Genomic DNA, 20,047 nt, shown 5'->3' on the forward strand with positions numbered 1-20,047 from the left:
CAGTTTTCTCAACTATTCATAGTATCTCCTTTCCAATACGTAAGGTATATTCCCTTTGTATGGTAGCTTTCACATGTTAGCATTTAGACATGGATGTGCTGAAAAGCTGCTTATTTCAGCCTTCCTACAAGCGCCACTCTGCTCTGTGTTTAGCTGCCGTGTTGCTGAAGGAATTCCTTCTTTCACCTCAGTGCCTGCGCTGGCTCTGAGCTGAAGCTTGTGGGACAGTGAGGAACATGGCAGACGTTGCTCTGGAAGTGTGTGCTGAGCAGACATCTGCTGTGCCTTGTGGCAGCTTATGGGGCTGATAGTGGAGCTCACATGGGGCAGCGTGTGCTGCAGGAACGTTTGGTGTGACACCAACTATGTGTGCCTAATGCTGCTCTGCCGCATAGGTGCAGATCTGACTCAAAGGGCATGGAATCCTTTTTTTTTTTTAATGGTTTATTTTGTTTTCCGATGTGTTGTCCAAGCATTCAAATGCCTCACATTCCAGTTTATAAATAAATGCAATCCTTAACCTTGCATGCCATTACAACTGCTTCTTCCATTTAGATAGGTTTCCATTTTTTCTGCTATTTCCACTTTACTTTTAGCTTCTACAGTGATCGGAGAGCTATAGCAGCTGCTTCTGAGGTCCCTTCTGCACCTTTATCTCTCTGTCTTGTAGTGGGGGTGGTTTCTTCTCCCTTTGGTTTTCAGATGTTTGACTTTTTATTTAGTTTTGTTTATGGCCTATTACCCTTCTGCTTATATGTAGCTTTTAGTTTCAGGACATGGTTAATCTCACTGATTCACATAGGTCATTGCAGGTGTGGTTCTGTGGATTACCCTGTGGGCTTTAACAGTATGTATGACAAAACTGCTTTTCTATACTCAGCCTCCTTCCGGATCTTACAGATGTTTTTGCATTTGAAGATCTCCCCTATGCAATACATGCACAGTGATGCTCAGTAAAGTCGTATCGGGGTCCTTGCCTAGTTCTCATACTGACAGCAAACTGTATTTATAACACTGAATACAGATTTTGCTTTGCATGGGCTAATGATTTTAATATACTTAAGGCTGCAAGCACAGAATCCGTGCCAAAGTATGCTGAATGGAAGCAAATCAGATTGCTGGAAAGTAATGGAAACAGCAATTGTTTGTTAATTTAGGCAACAAATGGCTCTGGTTTATTGCAGTGTTTTTGAGGAAGCCTAATTATTAACTGTTTCAACTTCTGTTTCAGGAATACTTAATCCTGCAGTTCTGCAGCAGTAGTTGCAGTTGTTTCTATGCTGTGATTCAGAAGATAGAGGAGCTAGGATATTTCTGTCGCTGACAAAGTGAAAGGCAGGCAGTAGAAGTGGGGGGAGCAGTGCCTGCTTTCCAGTTCACTCTCATTCTCATTTAGTGTAAATTTACTTAAGGACAATTACTTCTCATTAGAAAAGAGTGGTTGTGTTTGAACAGCAGCCTTTTCATGTTGGGTGGAGCAGAAGACTTGGAGCTGACTCCTCTGTGTGAATGAGGAAGTCCTCCACCTGCTGCTGCCAGGTGCTGGAGAGAGAAGGAAATAGCTGCCTGGAATACACAGCATTAAGCCATGGGCCCCATTCAGCTCTTGTCTCACCAAAAATGTCCCTCAACCTGCCTGCCTTACTGACTGGAACACACAAAAGTAAAGCGCTGCTAAGCTGAGCTTGAATCCTGCTGTATTACACTCTTAATGCTGGGATTCCTTTTCGTGATTGTTTTCAATGATTATTTTTTTCTAGTTGTTTTGACTTAAAATGGCAACAAATTTAGGCAAATTAATCTGACAGTTATAATTCAAGGGCTCACTTAATTTCAGCATTTCATTTTTTTCCCACACCATCTAGTTTCAGACTAAGTTTAAACTGCTGTTTATGCTGCACTTTTAGGTGTTTTAAAGCACTTTGGTTGCACTCTGAATTTCTCTGTGTAGGATGCTCTCCCTCCACTGGTCATGCATGGAGAGCTTGTAAACTGATTGTAATACCCTTTTAGGTTTTGATGTTTGAGCTGGACACGCGTGCTTTTATTGATACACAGGGATTTTTGTTTGCAGTTTTAGCTTTCCAAAGCAAGCAGAAGGGATGGGTGTCTAATCTGGGAGACCTCTGTGGAGTAACTGGAAAGCAATTCAGTTATAGTTAGTCATATTAAAATTGCATCTAGAATGTGAGTTATATGATGTGACTAAATAGTAAAACTTGCAGTGAACAGTGAAGTTTCTTTAAGATTTCCATCTGGAGCAACAAATAATTAAGCAGACAGTACAGATGGAAGGATCCAGCTGTACACTAAGCAATGTGGCCTAAGGTGAGCGTCTTTGAAACATAGACAATATGAAACATCAATTTTACCGTAGTCTAAAATGGGATTCTTCTTACCTGTAATCCTCAAGGGAAAACAGAAGGGAGAAAAAAGCATCAACATGGTGGGATATTTTGGTTAATTTCATTTATTTATTTAGAAAAATAGCTCAGTTACTCGAAAAAATAAATGCAATTGGATGCTTTTCTTACCATCCGAAGTGAATGATCCTGATCACCCTGGTGCCATTTGTAGTGGTTTTGATGGATCTGTGAGACAGCTGTAAAAAGCGTATGGAAAAATAACTGACAGCAGTACTGACTGCACTTTGGGGAGCAACCCTGCAGCACGGCTAAAGAACACACAGCTGGGAGAAATTGGTGCTGCTCTGGAGAGAACTCGAGTGTGCTTGAGAATAGGGTTATGCTGGTTGTTAGTGCCAAAATAGAGTAAAATTTAAACTTGAAAAGAGTCATTAAGGGGGCTGTGAAATTTGGGTTGTTGAAAATGCAGTTTAAAAAGCGTGCCTCTCCCTGCTTATGTGTGTAATAGGTTATTAGAGAAAATAACTAGTCACCATTGCTATGTAAAGTCTGTTACGCTGTGTTACAGTCTGTTCTGCCATGAAGAGATTAAGACTTTGCGTTTCATTTGAGACGTCGCTTTGCAGAAGTCAGCAGATGTAGGTCACGGATTTTTGGTGTGTTCAGAGGCTCTTCATATTTCAGTAGCGTGACCTGCATCCTGTCATTGAAGTTGGTCACAGCGTTAGGAAAACAAACTTTGGTTCTGCTGAACCACGCTTTTCTACCTGTCTTGTCTGTGTGGAAGAGATGAAGTTACTAACCATGCTTTCCTTCTGGAAATTCTTCTATTTGTTGTTTCCCTGTTGTGATGGATACTTTCCGCCCACCATCACTCCTCTGTCTCTCACCGACTTCTGTAGCTGCTTAAAAATGGGAATTATTTAAAATGTCTTTTGAAGAGCTGTTGGAATAACTTAAATCCGTGTATCTGAGATGCAGCTGAACATAATAGATATTTCTAATCGTAATTCATCGATATTGCAAAAGACCTGGCACAAGTGAAAGGAACAGTTGCAGTCGGAATTCTGGCAGTCGTGTTAAAAGCCTTTGAAACATGAGAGGTAAAGTTAGTTGACACCTTGCACTAGCTGTCAGCTATGCTTATTATTTCTTTTTAGCTTGTTTGTGGTTTTAAAGCAACCGTTAGTTCCAGATGTTGCTATTAAGTTTATGCTTCAGCTTGTATTCATGTAGTTTGGAGTTCATATTAATTGCCTTGAATTTGAATAATCTTATCAAGAACGCTTAAGTATTGAATGTGTTGTTCACATGTGTTTAGCACTTGTATGGAGATCACTAAGCTTTCCTGTATTATAAATAACTGGATACGACCAATCAATACATACTTTATATTAATGTTTCATTTGTTTTTCTTTTAGGTCCATTTTCCAGATACAGAGAGAGCAGAATGGCTCAACAAGGTAAGGGCAGCAATTAGCACTGCTTCTCGACAAATCCAAGGAGGAAGGGGAATTCAAGATCTAAAAGGCAGCGGGGAAGAACCTGAGAACTGAATGGTTTTTAGTTTTCTGTGCTCTTATTGCAAGTTTCTGGTTGCTGATCCAGTCAGCCGCAAGAAAGAGTCGCATTAGATATTCTTTTGGAGAGTGACTTTAGGTGGCATTAGAATAACGACAGCTATAATTGTGTGGAAATCATCGCAGCTGTAAACACAGTTTTTTATGTTCTACTTTCCTGGGATGCTTTCCAGTTACTGTAAGTTCCTGACCTACAATCCAAAAATAAATCAGTTTTGCAGTTTTGATTTGTGTGTGTAATAATAATGTAAGATACTGATCTGCGTAGCTTGGATTCAGTGTGTTTCATTCAAAGATCAAAGAAGAACGTGAGTTAATTAGCAAATAAAGCGTATGTACTTAACATTCACCATGCGCAGGCTGCATGTGAATACATCTGATAAAAGAAGGAATTTCTTTATATCATTTTATTTCCTTCTTATGTCCGCAATGAGCTGTCTACAGAACTGATGTGTTCAAAGCATTGTACTTTATTTTCAGTTACTTCCAAAGCTGTTTTGTAAGTAAGTTTCTTGTTTTTTTTTCTCTTTTTCTTAGACTGTAAAACAAATGTGGCCTTTTATTTGCCAGTTTATTGAGAAACTCTTTCGGGAGACCATAGAACCAGCAGTAAGAGGAGCGAACAACCACCTCAGTACCTTCAGTTTTACCAAGATTGATATTGGTCATCAGGTCAGTTTCTGGTCAAAACTTCTTAAGAGGCTCTACCTGAAGTGCTGTTTTCATGTAAGCTGTTTAAATCGACACGGAAATAGGTTTTTGGTGGTGCTTGATGAGCCTGATTGTGATTTTTGGTGTAACATTAAAATAAAAACGTGGCTTTTTTATCAGAGTTCAGATTTCATGGGGTTTGGGTTTTTTTTAATTCATATTTTCCTCCTGACTCTACTGCAAAAGTCTGCCTGAGAACAGGGTGAAGTCTCAAAGTATAGCAGCATCTAGTTATGTGAAGAGCACATAGCGACGTGGTTGCTTAATACTGTTCATGTAATGCTTTAGATTAAACGAGCAGGGAACATTATCCTTTTCTTATCAGATGTTCCAAGTGCAATTATCTTGTGTTGTAACAGATGTACTTGACAGCATGTAACGTATGGGGTCCAGTGACAAGGCTTCTGGCTCAGCTCTTCATAGGACTGCGTGTTAACAGTTCCAGGGAGCAGATAGATGTTTGCCTGCTGTTCAGTCCCACGAAGAAGGGATCATGGTGTATAACTCATGCCTGCAGAAGGGCCAGTCTGACCTGTCCAAGCTAAGAATAAGTTAGCACTACTTGCAATAAGTAGTATTACACTACTTATTCTTACCTTCATTAACCAATATTTTTACTTTTTGAGAAGATGAAAAGCAAACAAAGTGCTTTAGCTGTTGTGTATTGTGTGTGTGTGTCTGGAGTTAGTGGATTATTACCTTTTTATCCATTCTGACTAAATTATTCTAAGGAAAAGTAACTTTAATAGCAGTTCTACCTGCACAGGGAAGCGGCACAGTACTGTGACAGTGTAAGATGTGTTCTAGTACAGAGAAATTAGATGTTTACTAGAGAAATTGAGGGAGAGGTTTGGTATAAAAGCTCTAGTAAACACTGAACTAGTAAACATTGCAATCTAGTGGTCTAAACCAAGAGAAATTGCCTGAAGGGTTGTGAGTAGATCCCTCTGATTGTCTTCAGCTAAACTGGTAGAATTACTTCACACCTTTGATAGCGCTTCTAGTAAATGTCTAACTTGTCTTATCTTCATACATAGTTAGGTGTATGTGCACCTTTATTTCTAACTTAAGAGTTTAATATTACATAGGTCAATAAGCGGATTCAGCTTCAGTTTGCTTCTGTTTTTTTCAGCCTCTGAGGATAAATGGTGTAAAAGTGTACACTGAAAATGTGGACAAAAGGCAGATCATTTTGGATCTTCAGATCAGGTGATCCTTATTCTCATATTGCAACAGTGCCTATGCTTTAGAATGCGTGCCTTGTTTGTTTAAGTGGGCTGTTATGTTGGGGTGGAGGGAGAAGAATTGCTTTGGTACACAAATGTTACTTCTGATTGCAAGTGAATGGAGGAAGGAACTGCATGCTGTAAATGGCATTTAAATGAGGGAAGTAGTAGATCAACTCTCTGTATGACTGCATCATTCAATTAACTTTAGTTAATTGAAAAAAAAAAAAGATTTCCAAAGCTTATTGTTTTCTTTTGTCTTTTCTCAATTTCTTACACTCTTTACAAACACAGTATTAGATAAAGAGAATGATTGCTGCTTAAGTAACTTGTGCTCATGCCTCCAACTGCAGTAAATCTATGTATTATATAATGGCAATTGCTTCAGGTTTCTTTGCCCTTTCATATAGGTTTATAAATAGACCTATCCTGTGCTTGCCAAAGACTTTCCTCAACAGTATCTGCAGTTACAGGGTTTTTTGGAAGCATGCTCAGTGAACCCAGCAACGTTTCTGTATTTAACAGTCATAGATAAGTATTATGGTGACTGTTTTGCCTGCCAGTAGCTTGTGGAAAGGCTGATCTGTCAGTCCATTGTAATCCTGCAGAAAGCAGCCTTCTGCATTTCTTGCTGCTTCCATGACAGTAACTGAAAAGATAATGGGGCATTTATTTCAGCGCCCGTTTTTCAAAGTCAGTTCCAAGCTTTACACTTGATTATTTTTAATTTTGAAATATTCTTCTAAATCCCAGCTGTGTTTACGACTGCAGGCTCCTTTTTTCTAAGGTGGGCTCCAGAGTGTTGAGATCTAAATCAGTTACTGCATCCTGGGCTTCAGCTCTGGGAGGCTGATTGGCTCTGTGAGCAAGGGCCAAAAAAATCCCAGGAATGTCTTATTTCCTAGACTTCAGTGAAATCTCCTGCCATATGTTACATGGCATGACATTGCAACCTACTTAGAGAAGTGATAACAGCTGGAGAAGAATCCAGTCTAACAGGCTGAAATAAATTCCTTGAAGTAGTTTAAATAACAAGCCTAACAGCCTGACACTGCTACCAGCAGCACTGTTTTTCAGGCAGCAAATGGAAATGGAACTGTCGTAGCTCTTTGCAATTGAGGCTGGAATGGAAAAAAATTGCCATTATTGCACTGGCAGTAGACAAAAAATTGGTTTAGTAGACCTTTTAATATAATGAAAGTAGTTGAGAATACAGAATCACAGATCACTGTAATCTGGGAAATGTGTTTCTGCTATTCTTAATGCTTTTTTCCTCTGGCTATTTCACACTGGCTTCAGTGATCACATAAAGTGTACTTGGCTTCTGATCTGATTCACTACAGCTATTCTTGTATTCACACAAGTCTGTCCTCATTAAACTGTAATCTATCCCTGTGGTCTGTACATTACGGGAGCCATAATTTTACTGGGGTACTATGATCTGAATGTATAGAACTTGCTGAGTAAATGAGTCTTCAAGTTGTGCGTTAATGTTGCTGTGGAGTTCTGTGCTGCTTTCACTGTTGACAGACCCGGATAAATATCTTAGTGCTTTACTTTAAGGTTGTCGATGCTGCATCCTCAAGTGCAGTTCATTACTTTTACTTACTTTAATTAGTAATCAATTGATTGTGGATTGTCAGATGAACATATTGTTTCCCGGTCATCATTACACAAATAACTTTGATGTTACAAAGTGCCAGGACTGAAGTTTCAATTGCAGGTTTGAGTTGGCCATTCCGTAATGTTACGTAAATTTATAACACATGCTTATAGAGCTGGCTCTGTGTGTGTGTGTATATATATACACATATATACATATAAATAGCTAACTAGTTAGATACAGATATAAAAAGAAATTACATCGTTTAAAACTGTATATTAAAAATTATATACCTATTTTTAAACTGTAAACTCACACTGCATTCTTTCCAGAGAAAGCAATGGTCACCTTCCTAAATCCATTGAGTTGTTTTCTTCCAGTTCCCCAAACTTGTCATTTTAAGTAGTCTGAATTAAATTCCAATGCTGGCCATTACAAGAATGTTTTGCTGCTCTTGTGCTTTTCTTTTTTACTGTATTTGTTTGAAATCATCATACACATCATCATACACAGAGCACAGTAAACTGGAGGTGATTTGAATAACAGGTATGAATGCAGTGACTCTCACCTTCATTCTCTTTTGATTCTACCTTGTGGGCAGTTCTGTTTTCTTCATAATTTCCCAGAAATTGGTCTGTTAACCAATTCACCTTTCAGGACTGGAGTGCATCAGTTCTAGGATTTCTCAAGCAGGTGATATTGATCTTGTTCTTAGTATTATTGGTACTGTTTGGGCTCATAAGGATAAGCTTGGAAGAATGGAAAAATACCTGTTTTATCAACTGATAGCTGGTATAAAAATAAAAACTCATCTACCCTTACTGCTTGAATGACTTGAAAAACTAATAGTAGTGCCAGATCATTGTCCTGTGTTTGAATTGGAACTCAAAGGGAACAGGAAATCTTGCAGTAGCTCCAAGAGCATCAGGAAGAAATTGAACGTGCAGAAGCTTTGGTTTTACTGGCCAGCACATGCAAAATTATAAGCATTTGACCTGGGAAGGGGGTGCTGCCAAAATGAGGTGCAAGAACTCGCCAGGGAAAAATGTCAATTGTTTTTAATGGTATTTTCTAACTGAGATTTAAGACATCATCCTAGCTGTGCAGAATAGGAGTAACTCTACTGCAGTTCGATTTATAAAAATGAAATATATTCCTTTATTGTTTTTCTTTTATAGTTTTGTTGGAAATTGTGAGATTGATTTGGAGATCAAGAGATACTTCTGTAGAGCTGGTGTGAAAAGTATACAGGTGAAGTACAATCCTTCGTTATTTTGATATCCAGCTGTCACTGCATTGCAGTTTGTGGATGAAATAGTTTGCAAGTTGCCAGAGAAAATGACTAATTGTGTGATTTTGTTACTGGGCTTTTTTTGTTTTTTTCATAATGGAATGGTATTGATATCATGTAAAATTTCAGTAACCTGACTGAGCTGAAAAGGGTACATTCAGATACAGAACTGTTTTAAATCAGTGCCATTTTCTACTGGAAAAGAGAGAGAGAATGAAGCCAGTGTAAATGTACGTTTGGTGCGCGGGTTCATAAGAGGAATCATTAGTCTTAGCTTTAGGTATCACCTAATAATATAGATCAGAGAATCACCAAATTTCAAAGGTTCAAAGGGATCCTGAGCTCATTGAGTCCAACTTCCATGCTGTAAAGCACGTTCCCTGCAATAGGTTGCACAGGTAGGCATCCAGATGGGTCTCTAATATCTCCATAGAAGGAGACACCACAGCCTTTCTGGACAGCCTGTTCCTGTGCTCCGTCACCCTTACTCTAAGGAAGTTCTTTCACGTGTTTGTATGGAACTTCCTCTATTCAAGCTTTTGGCCATTTCTCCTTGTCATTATCACTACGTACCACTGAGAAGAGCCTGGCCTCATCCATTTGCTTCCCATCTCCTTTTAGATGAATGAAGTCAATTTGTAAGTCCAAGTATTTAATGCCTGTGTACAACTTTATGGATTTGGATGAAGTTTTTTACATAAATATAAATTTATATATGAAATATATACATGTAATTCTTTCAAAATTGAGAACTTTATGCATTAGAACTGTGAGCATTGCCAGTGAATAGATTTTATTTAAACTGAATTCAATTCCATTGCCTTTTTCTGTTTCTCTCTCCCAGATCCATGGTACTATGAGGGTTATCCTGGAACCACTAATTGGAGACATGCCCCTGATTGGAGCACTATCACTTTTTTTCCTTAGGAAACCTGTAAGTAATGTCTCCATTTCTACTCTCTTCAGGTGATAAACAACTTTAGTCAGTAAATAATGGAGAGAGAAATAAGCAGCAAAAGGAACAGACTTGGGAAATCACTGCCATTTTGTTGGAATTAGTTTCCAATGGAAATAGTGGAAAAAAATTATTATTACTAGAAGATGAATAATAATTACCTTGTAATTATGAAACGTGTCAAAGCTGTCAAATTTTCCTTACAAGCCTTATGGTTAAAAGAAGAGCAATAGATACCTTCTAGATGGTTTGTAAGAAAACACTGCTGCCATTACTCATGACAGTCTGCTAAAGAGTATGGTCTGCGTTAAAATTCTACCACGTGTGTGCTGAGTTGTAAAAGCGATGATGGTGCTGTTTGCCACAGATTAAGGTCTGATATGGAGGTGGTTTACTCTGATGATTGAAGTTTCTAACTTAGATAGTAGGTAGATAATTTTAATTGTATTTACTGATGACCCAAGTGTGAGAACAGAAATAGCATGGAGTGAGATAGAAGGGATGGACATTTAAATCGATCGTGACAGTAGCAGGGTGGGAGAAGTTGTCGTGTAATTTGGTTGGAAGAAGTGCTGGGCTGAAGTGGCTGTCTGGGCAGCAAGAATAGCCAGAGCCTGAGCTGCCAGTGTCTTGCTGGTATGAAAATGTCATAGCTGGACTGGAATGTATAAACAAGGGAGCTTGCAAGAAACGTTCGGTTTCAGGGATAGCACTTCAACAAAGATACTGACCAGTTGGAGAGTATCCAAAGTAGGGAGAAAATAATTCACTATCAAGGACAGGCCAAAGGAATAGAAATTGTTTATTTTAGAGAAAATCAAGGAGAACGTGTTCTTAAAAAATGTGAAGAGCTGTTAAAGAAAAGATGTATGTAATGTGTTCTTTATATACATGGTAGACAGGATAACAAATTTCAGCAAGGAAGATTCAAGCTGAACAAGGAGAATGAAGGAAAGCATGATTGGTAGTGCTTGGGAGTTTCTTCAATAGGTTGCTTAAGAATAATCTGCATTTCTGATGGACATTCAACCATTAGGACTGACATAAGTATAGCTCTTCTAATTCAAACAGTTCTGACCTCCCTCAACCTTCTGGCAATGCTTTGCCCAGTGCAGTGCAGGATGCTGTTGTGGCAAGGGTACATCGCTGGCTCACGTTCAACTTTGTGTCTGGGGAGCACAGGTCCTTTTCTGCCAGGCTGCTTTCTACCTGAGTGATCCCCAGTGGTGTGCTTGGTGCCATTCCTCCCCAGGTTCAGGACTTTGTATTACTACTGCCTTGCTGAACTTCATGAGATTCCTGTTAGCTTATTTCTCCAGCCTCTTGAGGTCCCTCTGGGAAGCAGTAAAACCCTCTGTCTTGTCAGCCACTCTCCTCAATTTTTTTCATCCTCTGCCCTATCATCCAGATGATAATAAAGATGTTACAAAAGCTTGGACACGATATTGATATATCAGGTACACTACTAGATACCAGCTTCTAAATAGATTGTGTCACTGATCATCACCCTCTGTCTGTTCAGCCAGTTTTTATCCCACCACACTGTCTGCCCTTACGTCAACAGCTTGTGTGTGAGGATCTTAGGGAAGACAGTGTCAAAGGCCCTGCTGAGCTCCAGGAAGACAATGTTCACTGCTCTCCCCTCATCCATCAGGCTGCTCAGTTTGTTGTAGCTGGTCACGTTGGTCAAGCATAACTTCTCCCTGGTGAATCCATGCTGATTACTCATGGTCATTTTTTTCTTCAAGTGCCTGGAAATGGACTCCAGGACTAACTGCTCCATCCATGCGACAATTTTGTTTTAGAAAAATAAAACGGATTATATAATACATGTTTCATGCTTGCTGGATGAAAGTTCCTTTGATATTTTGTGTGTGGGGCAGTTCCAGTAATGTGAACTTCGATTGCTTTTAATTAGTAAGAGAGCAAGGGAAATTCATACAACATACAGACTTCTTTAAAGAAATGAGTTGTTCCTATCTATTATTCAGAAGTATATTTTGCATTGGAACATTTTGCGTCTTGCATATTTTCTAATTACAATGTAAAAATAGCGATGTCAGTGTCAAGAAGTTTCAGGTTATGCCTGATCATAAACCACAGATATATGGGTTTTGGCACTTTGAAACAGTCTCAAATAGATTATCTTCATTTCCTCATCACTGTGACTCTGAAAAATTTATCTTTTCATGGTGCGGAGAGATGGAAACATACTCTTTCTTGAATGATGGAAGATAGGCTATTATATTCTTCAGTGAAATCCCATTATTTTAATACAATTATTTTGCTCTAATGTCTTACGATATTGGTTCTGTTGACTTGGTGAAAAGGTAGGTTTGTGTGAGTGTTTGTATATGGCCTAAGAAAGTAGTAATGTTGGTTGCTTCTTTCATGTGGCTCGTGTCATTTTTTGAGCCCTTTGGTTAAAGGAAAGCACTTCATGAAGGACCATTAAAAGCATCGTTTGTCTTATTTGGAAAGGATTGGAGGAATAAGTTGAGATGAACCAAATTTGGATATCTGCACGTTTCTATGAGTCTAAACATTAGGGAGATGTCTGCTTAGTTTTATCTCCTTTTTATCCTCTGGCACAAGTAGTGAGGTTTTAGGGCATCCGTTAATGTTCATGTTTAGACTAGAAAATTAAACACGGCCATGAGAAGGATTGAATGTTGCATTAGAGCAGTCTGCACCATGTCACTGTTTTTCTTTCCGTTCAGTGCTCTCCCAATTCATCTGAAGGTTCAGTACTAAATGCTTAATTCATACTACACCTGAGCTAGTAAACTGGAAATTTATCAAATGAAACAATGACATTTGTTATCAGGACCTTCTGAGTCCCAACACGTGACTTTGGGAAAGACTTCCAGAGTTACTTCTGTCTTTAGCCCTACCCCCCTTATTAGGGTCTGGTTCACTTAGAGTGACAGGAAAGGAAGGGAAGTAGACTGAACTAGGAAAATCCAAAAAGTCAACACCCACACCCTAAACTGTGAACAAAATTAGTTTTCATCCTGTTTTCATTTAAATGCTATGATAGTGATCAAGGTCCCAGCAAACTAAAGTGTAGAATGTCCACTTATTATAGCTGTAAGCAAACTCTGTCACCTTACTAGAGAGCAAATGGCTGCAGCCAATAATAGCTTTACTTTTAGTTTTTTGTTAGGAGAGAAATTAGCTGGCAGTAGCAGTAGATTTTGTTCTCATATTTTCCAGTCTAAAGTAACTGGCAACAATTCCACTTGCTCTGTATCATCTGTTTGCTGCCCTTAATGACTATATAAGGCAATGCTGCCCAAATTAATAGTTCTGAACATACTTGTTTAATGAGTTTGCCAGTCTCATATTTCCAAGTAATGCATGGAGCAGTAAATGCTCCAAGAGTTGTTACTTTGCACAGAACTTCTAAGATACTGTATATTTTCCTCTTCTTATTGCGAAGTAGAAGTTTCAACAGCTTAAAGTATGTCTAAATTTGTAAGAAATCTCAAGAGAGGGAAATACGTGCAGTCTAATGTTCTTGTCTTCAGAGCTTCAGTGCTGGAGGGGTTAGCACTGTGTAAATAGCCAAGATTTGTAAAGTCTTTTACATGGCTTTGCATTATGTTAACGCAGATATGCGCTTACCATTCATTCCGCTTCTCAAAATGTAGTTATCTTTCAGTTTCATTACAAAATATATCACGTGGTTCATTATTTTGATTTTTGGCTCAGTTGCAGAAATGTATATGGCTTCCAGTTGTACTGTGATCGGTAATGTTCAAAAGCTTAATTTGGTGACCTGTTTAGTATTGAAAACCTGTCCAGAGCCAGCCTCCTTCACTTTTAAAAACATAAAAGGCAAACCAAACCCTGCCCACCTCCAAAAAGCAAAACTGACAACATTATTGTTCTGAATAAACAAAGGCTGGAATGTAGAACTGAATTCCTCTACAGCTCTTATTTTATATTCTCTCTGTGCCCACCACTTGCTAACCTGGGCTCTGCTCACAAGGTCAGTGTGTCAGTGTGAGCTGATAGAAGGATGGAAAAGAGTAGAATCCAGGGGGAACTGGCTTGAATTCTAACTCTGAGTAGGTGACTCTAAGATGATTTTTACCTGATCAGCCATGAAACTTCTTTTGGTCACTTTCACTCAGACTTGCCTGCTCTTATCTGTGTAACTGTTGTCTTGCTTTAATTTTTAGACAGTTACAACTGAAAAGCCTACAGCTGATAAACAGTTCCAGTGCAAAGATACCCAAATGTTTCTTATAACAGTGATGAAAAATGATGTAATTTCCTCTTCCTGTGACACTGCGTGGTCTAGCCTTGCTCAAGGTGCTGAGTTTGTTATGCATTTACTGTTTGCTGGGGAAGAGCTCTGGAGAATGTTATGAAATTACTGGAACAAACTTATCCCTGGATGACCATTCACAAATAACAGAAGAGGACACATCAGTCCCCATCACAGCAGATTTCTTAGAAGGAGCACAGCTTACCACTGGAACTGAACTCCTGTGCTCAACAGCAGAGCTCAAATTTGTCCTGCAGCAATCTTACACTTCTGAACTTGATTAGCAGGAAGTCGTTCATCAGCATTTTAAAGCTCACTTTGTGGTTTTTCTTCTGAGGTTATTCGCGTTTATGGCAGCCAAATAAAGCCCCAACACTGGCATTGTTTAGAGGTTGCATTTTGTGCTGCTGTGGACTTCCATAACGGCACTGTATATTCTACATTGTGGTACGTTTGTTTCACTTTGTAAGGCATCCGCAGTTTTGACAACACTCAATATATAAATACACTCAACAGTTTTTAGCCTGTGTTTCCTTATAGGCTGCAGGGTGTGTGCGTTTATTTTTTTTAACTCTGCAATTGTAACACGTGGGAAATGAAGGAATGGATGGAGAACATCGCAAAAGAAATGGAGTTCGGAGCAGAATTGTAACAGTAGTCAGTCCCTCTTGCATGCTGTACTGCCACTGTAATTCCATGGTTGAATCAAATAGAAAAAATAAACTAAGCCCTGCTTATCGTACAGAAGATAAAAGTTATTACATTTCTCTTTCTTTAATGGTGCGTTTGAAAGGATCTCTACTTTATGGACTTAGGGGTTTTTTTTCTATTGAACGTAATAAGTGGAAGTGCAAGTCACATCTTTACGTTGCTGTCTCTTGCATTTTAACAAGAGCTGCACGAGTCTGTCATGTCACATCCGCCTGCTTCACACCCATTACTCCATTATTTATCCTTGTTAAAATCCCGTCTTCTCAGACTGTTGATCTTCACTTGGTTTCTGGGAGAGTTCTATTACTGTTTTGAAAACCTGGGAACCTCAGAACTCCTCTTCTGTACTACTTCAACATCCTGGGACTTGTTCTGTGTTGCATGTAACTAATACAGGGACTTATGGAACTTGTTAATGTAGTAGCAGATTGATGTGGAGCTTTATTTGATTGCTGTAACTTCTGCACGGCTATTTTTGTGCCAGTGAGTTTCAATAACACCTATTTATTTATTTGCATTGTTTTGCTTTATCAGCACTAAGAATCACACCTTGCACATTAGGCATCCTTCACTGGCTCTTCAAATAGAAAAGGTTGCAATTCTAGGTTTTGTATTTTTGGGGTCTTTTTTAGTTGTTTTTTTTTCCTGTTGCTTTTCCAGCTGATCAATAAGCGTTGCGTGTAACCAACCCACTCCTTCCCTTATATGTAGAAAATAGCTGAGAGCTCTCCATTTTTGTCCTGAAAGCCCTCTGAAATAGTTTTTGGAAGCTTTCCACTTCTCACGGTGCTTCTGCTACTGTGTTAGTCGGTGAATTCCAAAGCTTGTGGTTCTGAGGGCTTCCCTGCCTTGCCTCAAGTCTCAAAGACTGTAAATAAAAGAAGTAGGGAAGGAAAACAAAGGAATTCACAACTGATATTTGGAACTTGTGGCTAATGGTAGGATTTCAACAGGAAAATGTGATTATTTGTGACATCTAATCTTGGTTGAATGTTTGATTAATAAATTCCAAAATTATATGATCCTTTGATGAGACCTTAAGTCAGTCAGGGTTAACCCAAAACTACTTCTAATCGCTGGGATTCCTTAAAACACGAAATAGGAAGGGTACTTTTAAAGCAGCTCCCAGCTCTGAAGTGGAGTAGATCAAGTAGTGAAGGAGTTTGGAATCCATGCTCCCTTGCAGGTAGGGAGAGGAGAAGTTGTGGGATCACTGCCCTGGCTGTGCAGCTGCTGGCTCTTTCTTTTTGGTTCATTGGTGCTGCCCCAATGAACATGTTCAGCTGCCCTGGAAGAGGTAACTTTGGAGTGCTCAGTGGATGGTGCCCTGCTATAGCATCAGGGGCCCAGCATGGAGAACCTGGCTGCCTTTCTTTCCTTCATTTTCCCTGTGTGCTGTGGGCAGTTGCACTGCGAGCTCATCGTACAAGCAGTCCTTGGTGTGTGTTAGTAGTTCCAAGCTTCTTAATTGCATGTTCAGTCTCCTGTATGTGCCTGCTTGGAGCACATCTCCCTGTCTGCTGTTACTGCTGGCTCAGGGTCTGAACCAGTAGGCCTAGAACAGCCCGTTAGCACAAGCCTTGAGCCAAGTCAGTATTTAAATATAGACATGTTTTGTTATTGGAATTCCAATTGCAATAATAAAGTCATTGAACACTGTGAGCACAAGTACACCTAATCTATTTGTTGGACAGATTTTGGCCAATCGCTGGTTTCCACATATTTTAAATTCATTTTTCTATTCTTTAGTTAGTATAATAAAACACCTACAGGAATAAGGATTTGTCTGGGTCTGAGTGCCTTTCAGTACAGAGTGTAGATAAGACAAATGTCCTCTCTGCAAGAAGGAACGAATATTTTTCCCACTGCTGTCAGCTGAGAAAGAATTGGAAGAACTTTGAGTAACGTGGCACATACTTATTAATTGGAAACTGTAATGACTGTGTGAAATCCTGCCCCGGGGCATCTTGCTGGCTGCTGACAGCCTGTTTGCAAGGCATCTCACCTGGAGGCTACAGTGAGCTATGGAAGGATGCTGTGCTGTCTCTGGCTACAGGCAGAGTTTCACTGGGTGACAAACTCTGAACGCAGCCTTCACGCTGCACTGTTAGTTCTCCTGCAAGGAACCAGCTGGCACTCCTTGAGTTTAGTTAAACCAAGATAATTACGCATTGCTTGAGGTGGTGGCAAAGAATGACATGGTATTGCTCAGCTATTTCGAACACCCAACAGGCTGAAAGTTTTTTGTTCAGTATTCTGTTTTTCTTCCTACAGTGGCGTCAGGTTTGTTTCCAATTAGTGCTGGTCCCTTTGGGTAGAACTGGAAGGAAGGCACAGCACTGGGCAAACGTAGCAATCCTTGTCCACAAAGGCGACTTATCCTTAACGCTCAAACAGTTCAAGTTTGATTTCTGCCAGGGGTTTGAAAGCTTATATCCCTTCCAAAACATTTCATGGCTTAAGATTTATTTGCAAAGCTCTCCTAGTAATCCTGTAAAGTGCTTAACCTCAGTAATGTTTTTGACTTTCTTACTTCCAGCTTTCAATGGAAAAGGATTTATCTTTAACATTTTGAAAGTTAACCTTTTCCACACTTATTCCTGTACAATAAGAAGATGAATAGGCATTTCTTATTGACACTAACTGCATGTCTTCTTTAAATGACCACTACTGCTAGCAATATAGTTTTTAAGTTTCTTTCCTTGCTTATTTTTTACATGCTTTAAGGTTGATGGGATCTTCAGACTGATGATGATGGATTGGTAGCATTGTTTTTGAGAAGAACCGTGTAAAACTCAAAGTACCGATAGTGAGATTGTACCACAGGTCAATATGTGTTTCATATATTGCACTGCAAACTATTAGACTGCTTTAGGTGACATTAATTGAAGGTCATTCCATTCTCAGTCTCTCTCCTGAATACACAGAGATGCAGGAGTGTAGTAAGTGTAAAAGGAAACAAAGATGATCTTGCAGCAGTTTTCTAGGGGGTTGTCAGTAGGCAAGTACTAAACATTAAGCATCTGTTGAGGTCTGTAGGTTTACTGACCCTTCTCAATAACACTGCCTGGACATTAATCTTATTGCCTGGATGGTACCAAATGTATTTTCTCTTATAGTAGGCTTACAGAGTGGTTGCAACTGGTGGGCACAGAACAGGCTCTCCAGAGCAGTGAGCACAGCCCCCAGTCCACTGGAGGTCAAGATGTGTTTAGACAGTGTGCTCAGACACTGAGTTTGAGTGTTGAGTGCTCCTGTGTGGAGCCAGGACTTGGACTCCATCATCCTTATGGGTCCCTTCCAGCTCGGGATATGCTACAATTCAATGCAAATTGTTGGAAGGGATTTCTGAAGGCCTTCTGGCCCAACCTCTGCTCAAGCAGAGACACCCAGAACTGATTGCCTAGGACCACATCCAGGCAGCTTTTGAGCCTCCTAAGGAGGGAGACTCCTCAGTCTCTCTGTGCATCTTGTACCAGCGCTCAGTCACTGAAGAAGTGTTTCATGATGTTTAGATGGAACTTCCTGTATTCCATTTTCAGTCCATTGCCTCCTGTCTTGTCACTGGGCGCCACTGGAAAGAGCCTTGTTTTGTACCATCTCCTCAGGTATTTATAGACAGGGATGAAATTCCCCCACTCCTGCACTTCCCTAGAATGCTCTATTCCCTTCATCATCTTCTTCTAACTTTGTTGAATTGTCTCCGGTGTGTCTGTTTCTCTCCTGTACCGCAGATCCCAGAACACCATTACGAAACTACATTCGTTTCTCAACTGAGGAATCTCAGAATCCTTCTAACATTTTTTTCTTGTCACTCAAAGTTCTATTGAATTAGATGGATTTGGAAGCGTGGCAGTAGTTAAATGAGTCTGGCTTTGTTGCACATATTCAATTAAATTCTACACTACTAGTATAAAGTTCTTAGTAACAAAGAAAAAAAGAGTTGGTTCTATCAGTTTCTTTATGTAGAATGAGAAATTAGAAAATAATGCCAACAACACTGAAACAGATTGAGTACCTCTACTACTTCTTTTTATATATCTAATATAAAGGTTTTCAGAGAAGGAAATACATATGATCTAGTAATTAATGATCCCTATTAATTATTTTCTGAGAGTTTTTCTCACTTCAGTACATTATTCTTTTTGATACTTTGCTGTACTGTGTCAATAGTGGAATGGATTTATCTTTTCCCCGTTGAAAACAGCCTCCTTTGTGTTTGCAAACCAGCAGGTCTTCCTTCAGCTTTCTCAGTCCCAATCCTTCATTCTTTCTGACAGACACATCCTCTAACTGGACTCACACTGGATTCTTCACTTGTTGATTTTACTGTTCAAATTCATGTTCATAGAATCACAGAACAGTTTGGGTTGGAAGGGAAACCTCCCACTAGATCCAGTTGCCTGGAGCCTCATCCAGTCTGATCTTGAACGCCTCCAGGGATGGGGCATCCACAGCTTCTCTGGGCAACCTGTTCCAGTGCCTCACCACCCTCATAGTAAAGAAATTTTTCTTTATATCTAATTTAATCTACACTCTTTTAGTTTTAAACCATTGCCTCCTATCCAGTCACAATACTCCCTGCTAGAGTCATTCCCCTTTGTTTCTGTACGCCCCATTTTGGTACTGGAGGGCCACTATAATATGGTCTCCCTGGAGCCTTCTCTTCTCTGGGTTGTATGGAGCTTACATGGCAAGGTTTTGGTAGCAGGGGTGGCCTTTGTGAGCAGAGCCCAGCACAGCTCCATGTCATATCAGAGTCAGCTCCAGCTCCCCTACAGAGACCCCCTGCTGGGCAGAGCTGAGCCACGAGTGACATGTGCATTGTGTATTTACATGTGTAGAGGGATGGATTATAGGATGATGCGTTGTTGTTCTCGTACTGTTTTAAAAGCCATCACTAAAATTATTTGGAATGGAATAGGTGTTGGTTTTGTGTTTAAAAAAAGTCCTGGATATAATTAATATTAAATTTCTCAGAAGTTGTTACCATCAGATGCATTTCCTCAGTACTGTCAATTCTGAGTTGCTTTTCTTGTTTCTCTCTTCTTTTTTTCCCCTCTTTCTCTATAATTCACAGCTTTTAGAAATAAACTGGACTGGGCTGACCAACCTTCTGGATGTTCCAGGGCTGAAGTGAGTATATATAAAGCAGTATTTGATAGTCAATTTCTTCCTCAACAGCAGCCCCCGTAAAACCCAGAATAAGACCCATCTAATCATTTTAGGTTAAATGACTCTGAACATTTATCTGCTTAGAATTAAGTGAAATTACTCCATACGGAGAAGGCAGTGGTTATGATTACCTCAAAAGTATAACAAGTACGT

At 39.6% G+C, this 20,047-nt stretch overlaps 1 protein-coding gene across 3 annotated transcripts in view; it reads left to right on the plus strand.

Moving 5' to 3' along the window:
* Positions 1-20,047, plus strand: part of ESYT2 (extended synaptotagmin 2) — a 66,207-nt gene that overhangs the window by 19,652 nt on the left and 26,508 nt on the right. For all 3 annotated transcript variants that reach the window (XM_072328320.1, XM_072328321.1, XM_072328322.1), the window contains exons 2-7: positions 3,788-3,829; positions 4,484-4,618; positions 5,790-5,866; positions 8,665-8,737; positions 9,622-9,711; positions 19,800-19,855. In XM_072328320.1, the coding sequence (XP_072184421.1) occupies positions 3,788-3,829; positions 4,484-4,618; positions 5,790-5,866; positions 8,665-8,737; positions 9,622-9,711; positions 19,800-19,855 (473 nt within the window). The remainder of the gene's footprint in view (positions 1-3,787; positions 3,830-4,483; positions 4,619-5,789; positions 5,867-8,664; positions 8,738-9,621; positions 9,712-19,799; positions 19,856-20,047) is intronic.

Source organism: Excalfactoria chinensis, chromosome 2, assembly GCF_039878825.1.
Source record: "Excalfactoria chinensis isolate bCotChi1 chromosome 2, bCotChi1.hap2, whole genome shotgun sequence".
Taxonomy (NCBI): Eukaryota; Metazoa; Chordata; class Aves; order Galliformes; family Phasianidae; genus Excalfactoria; species Excalfactoria chinensis.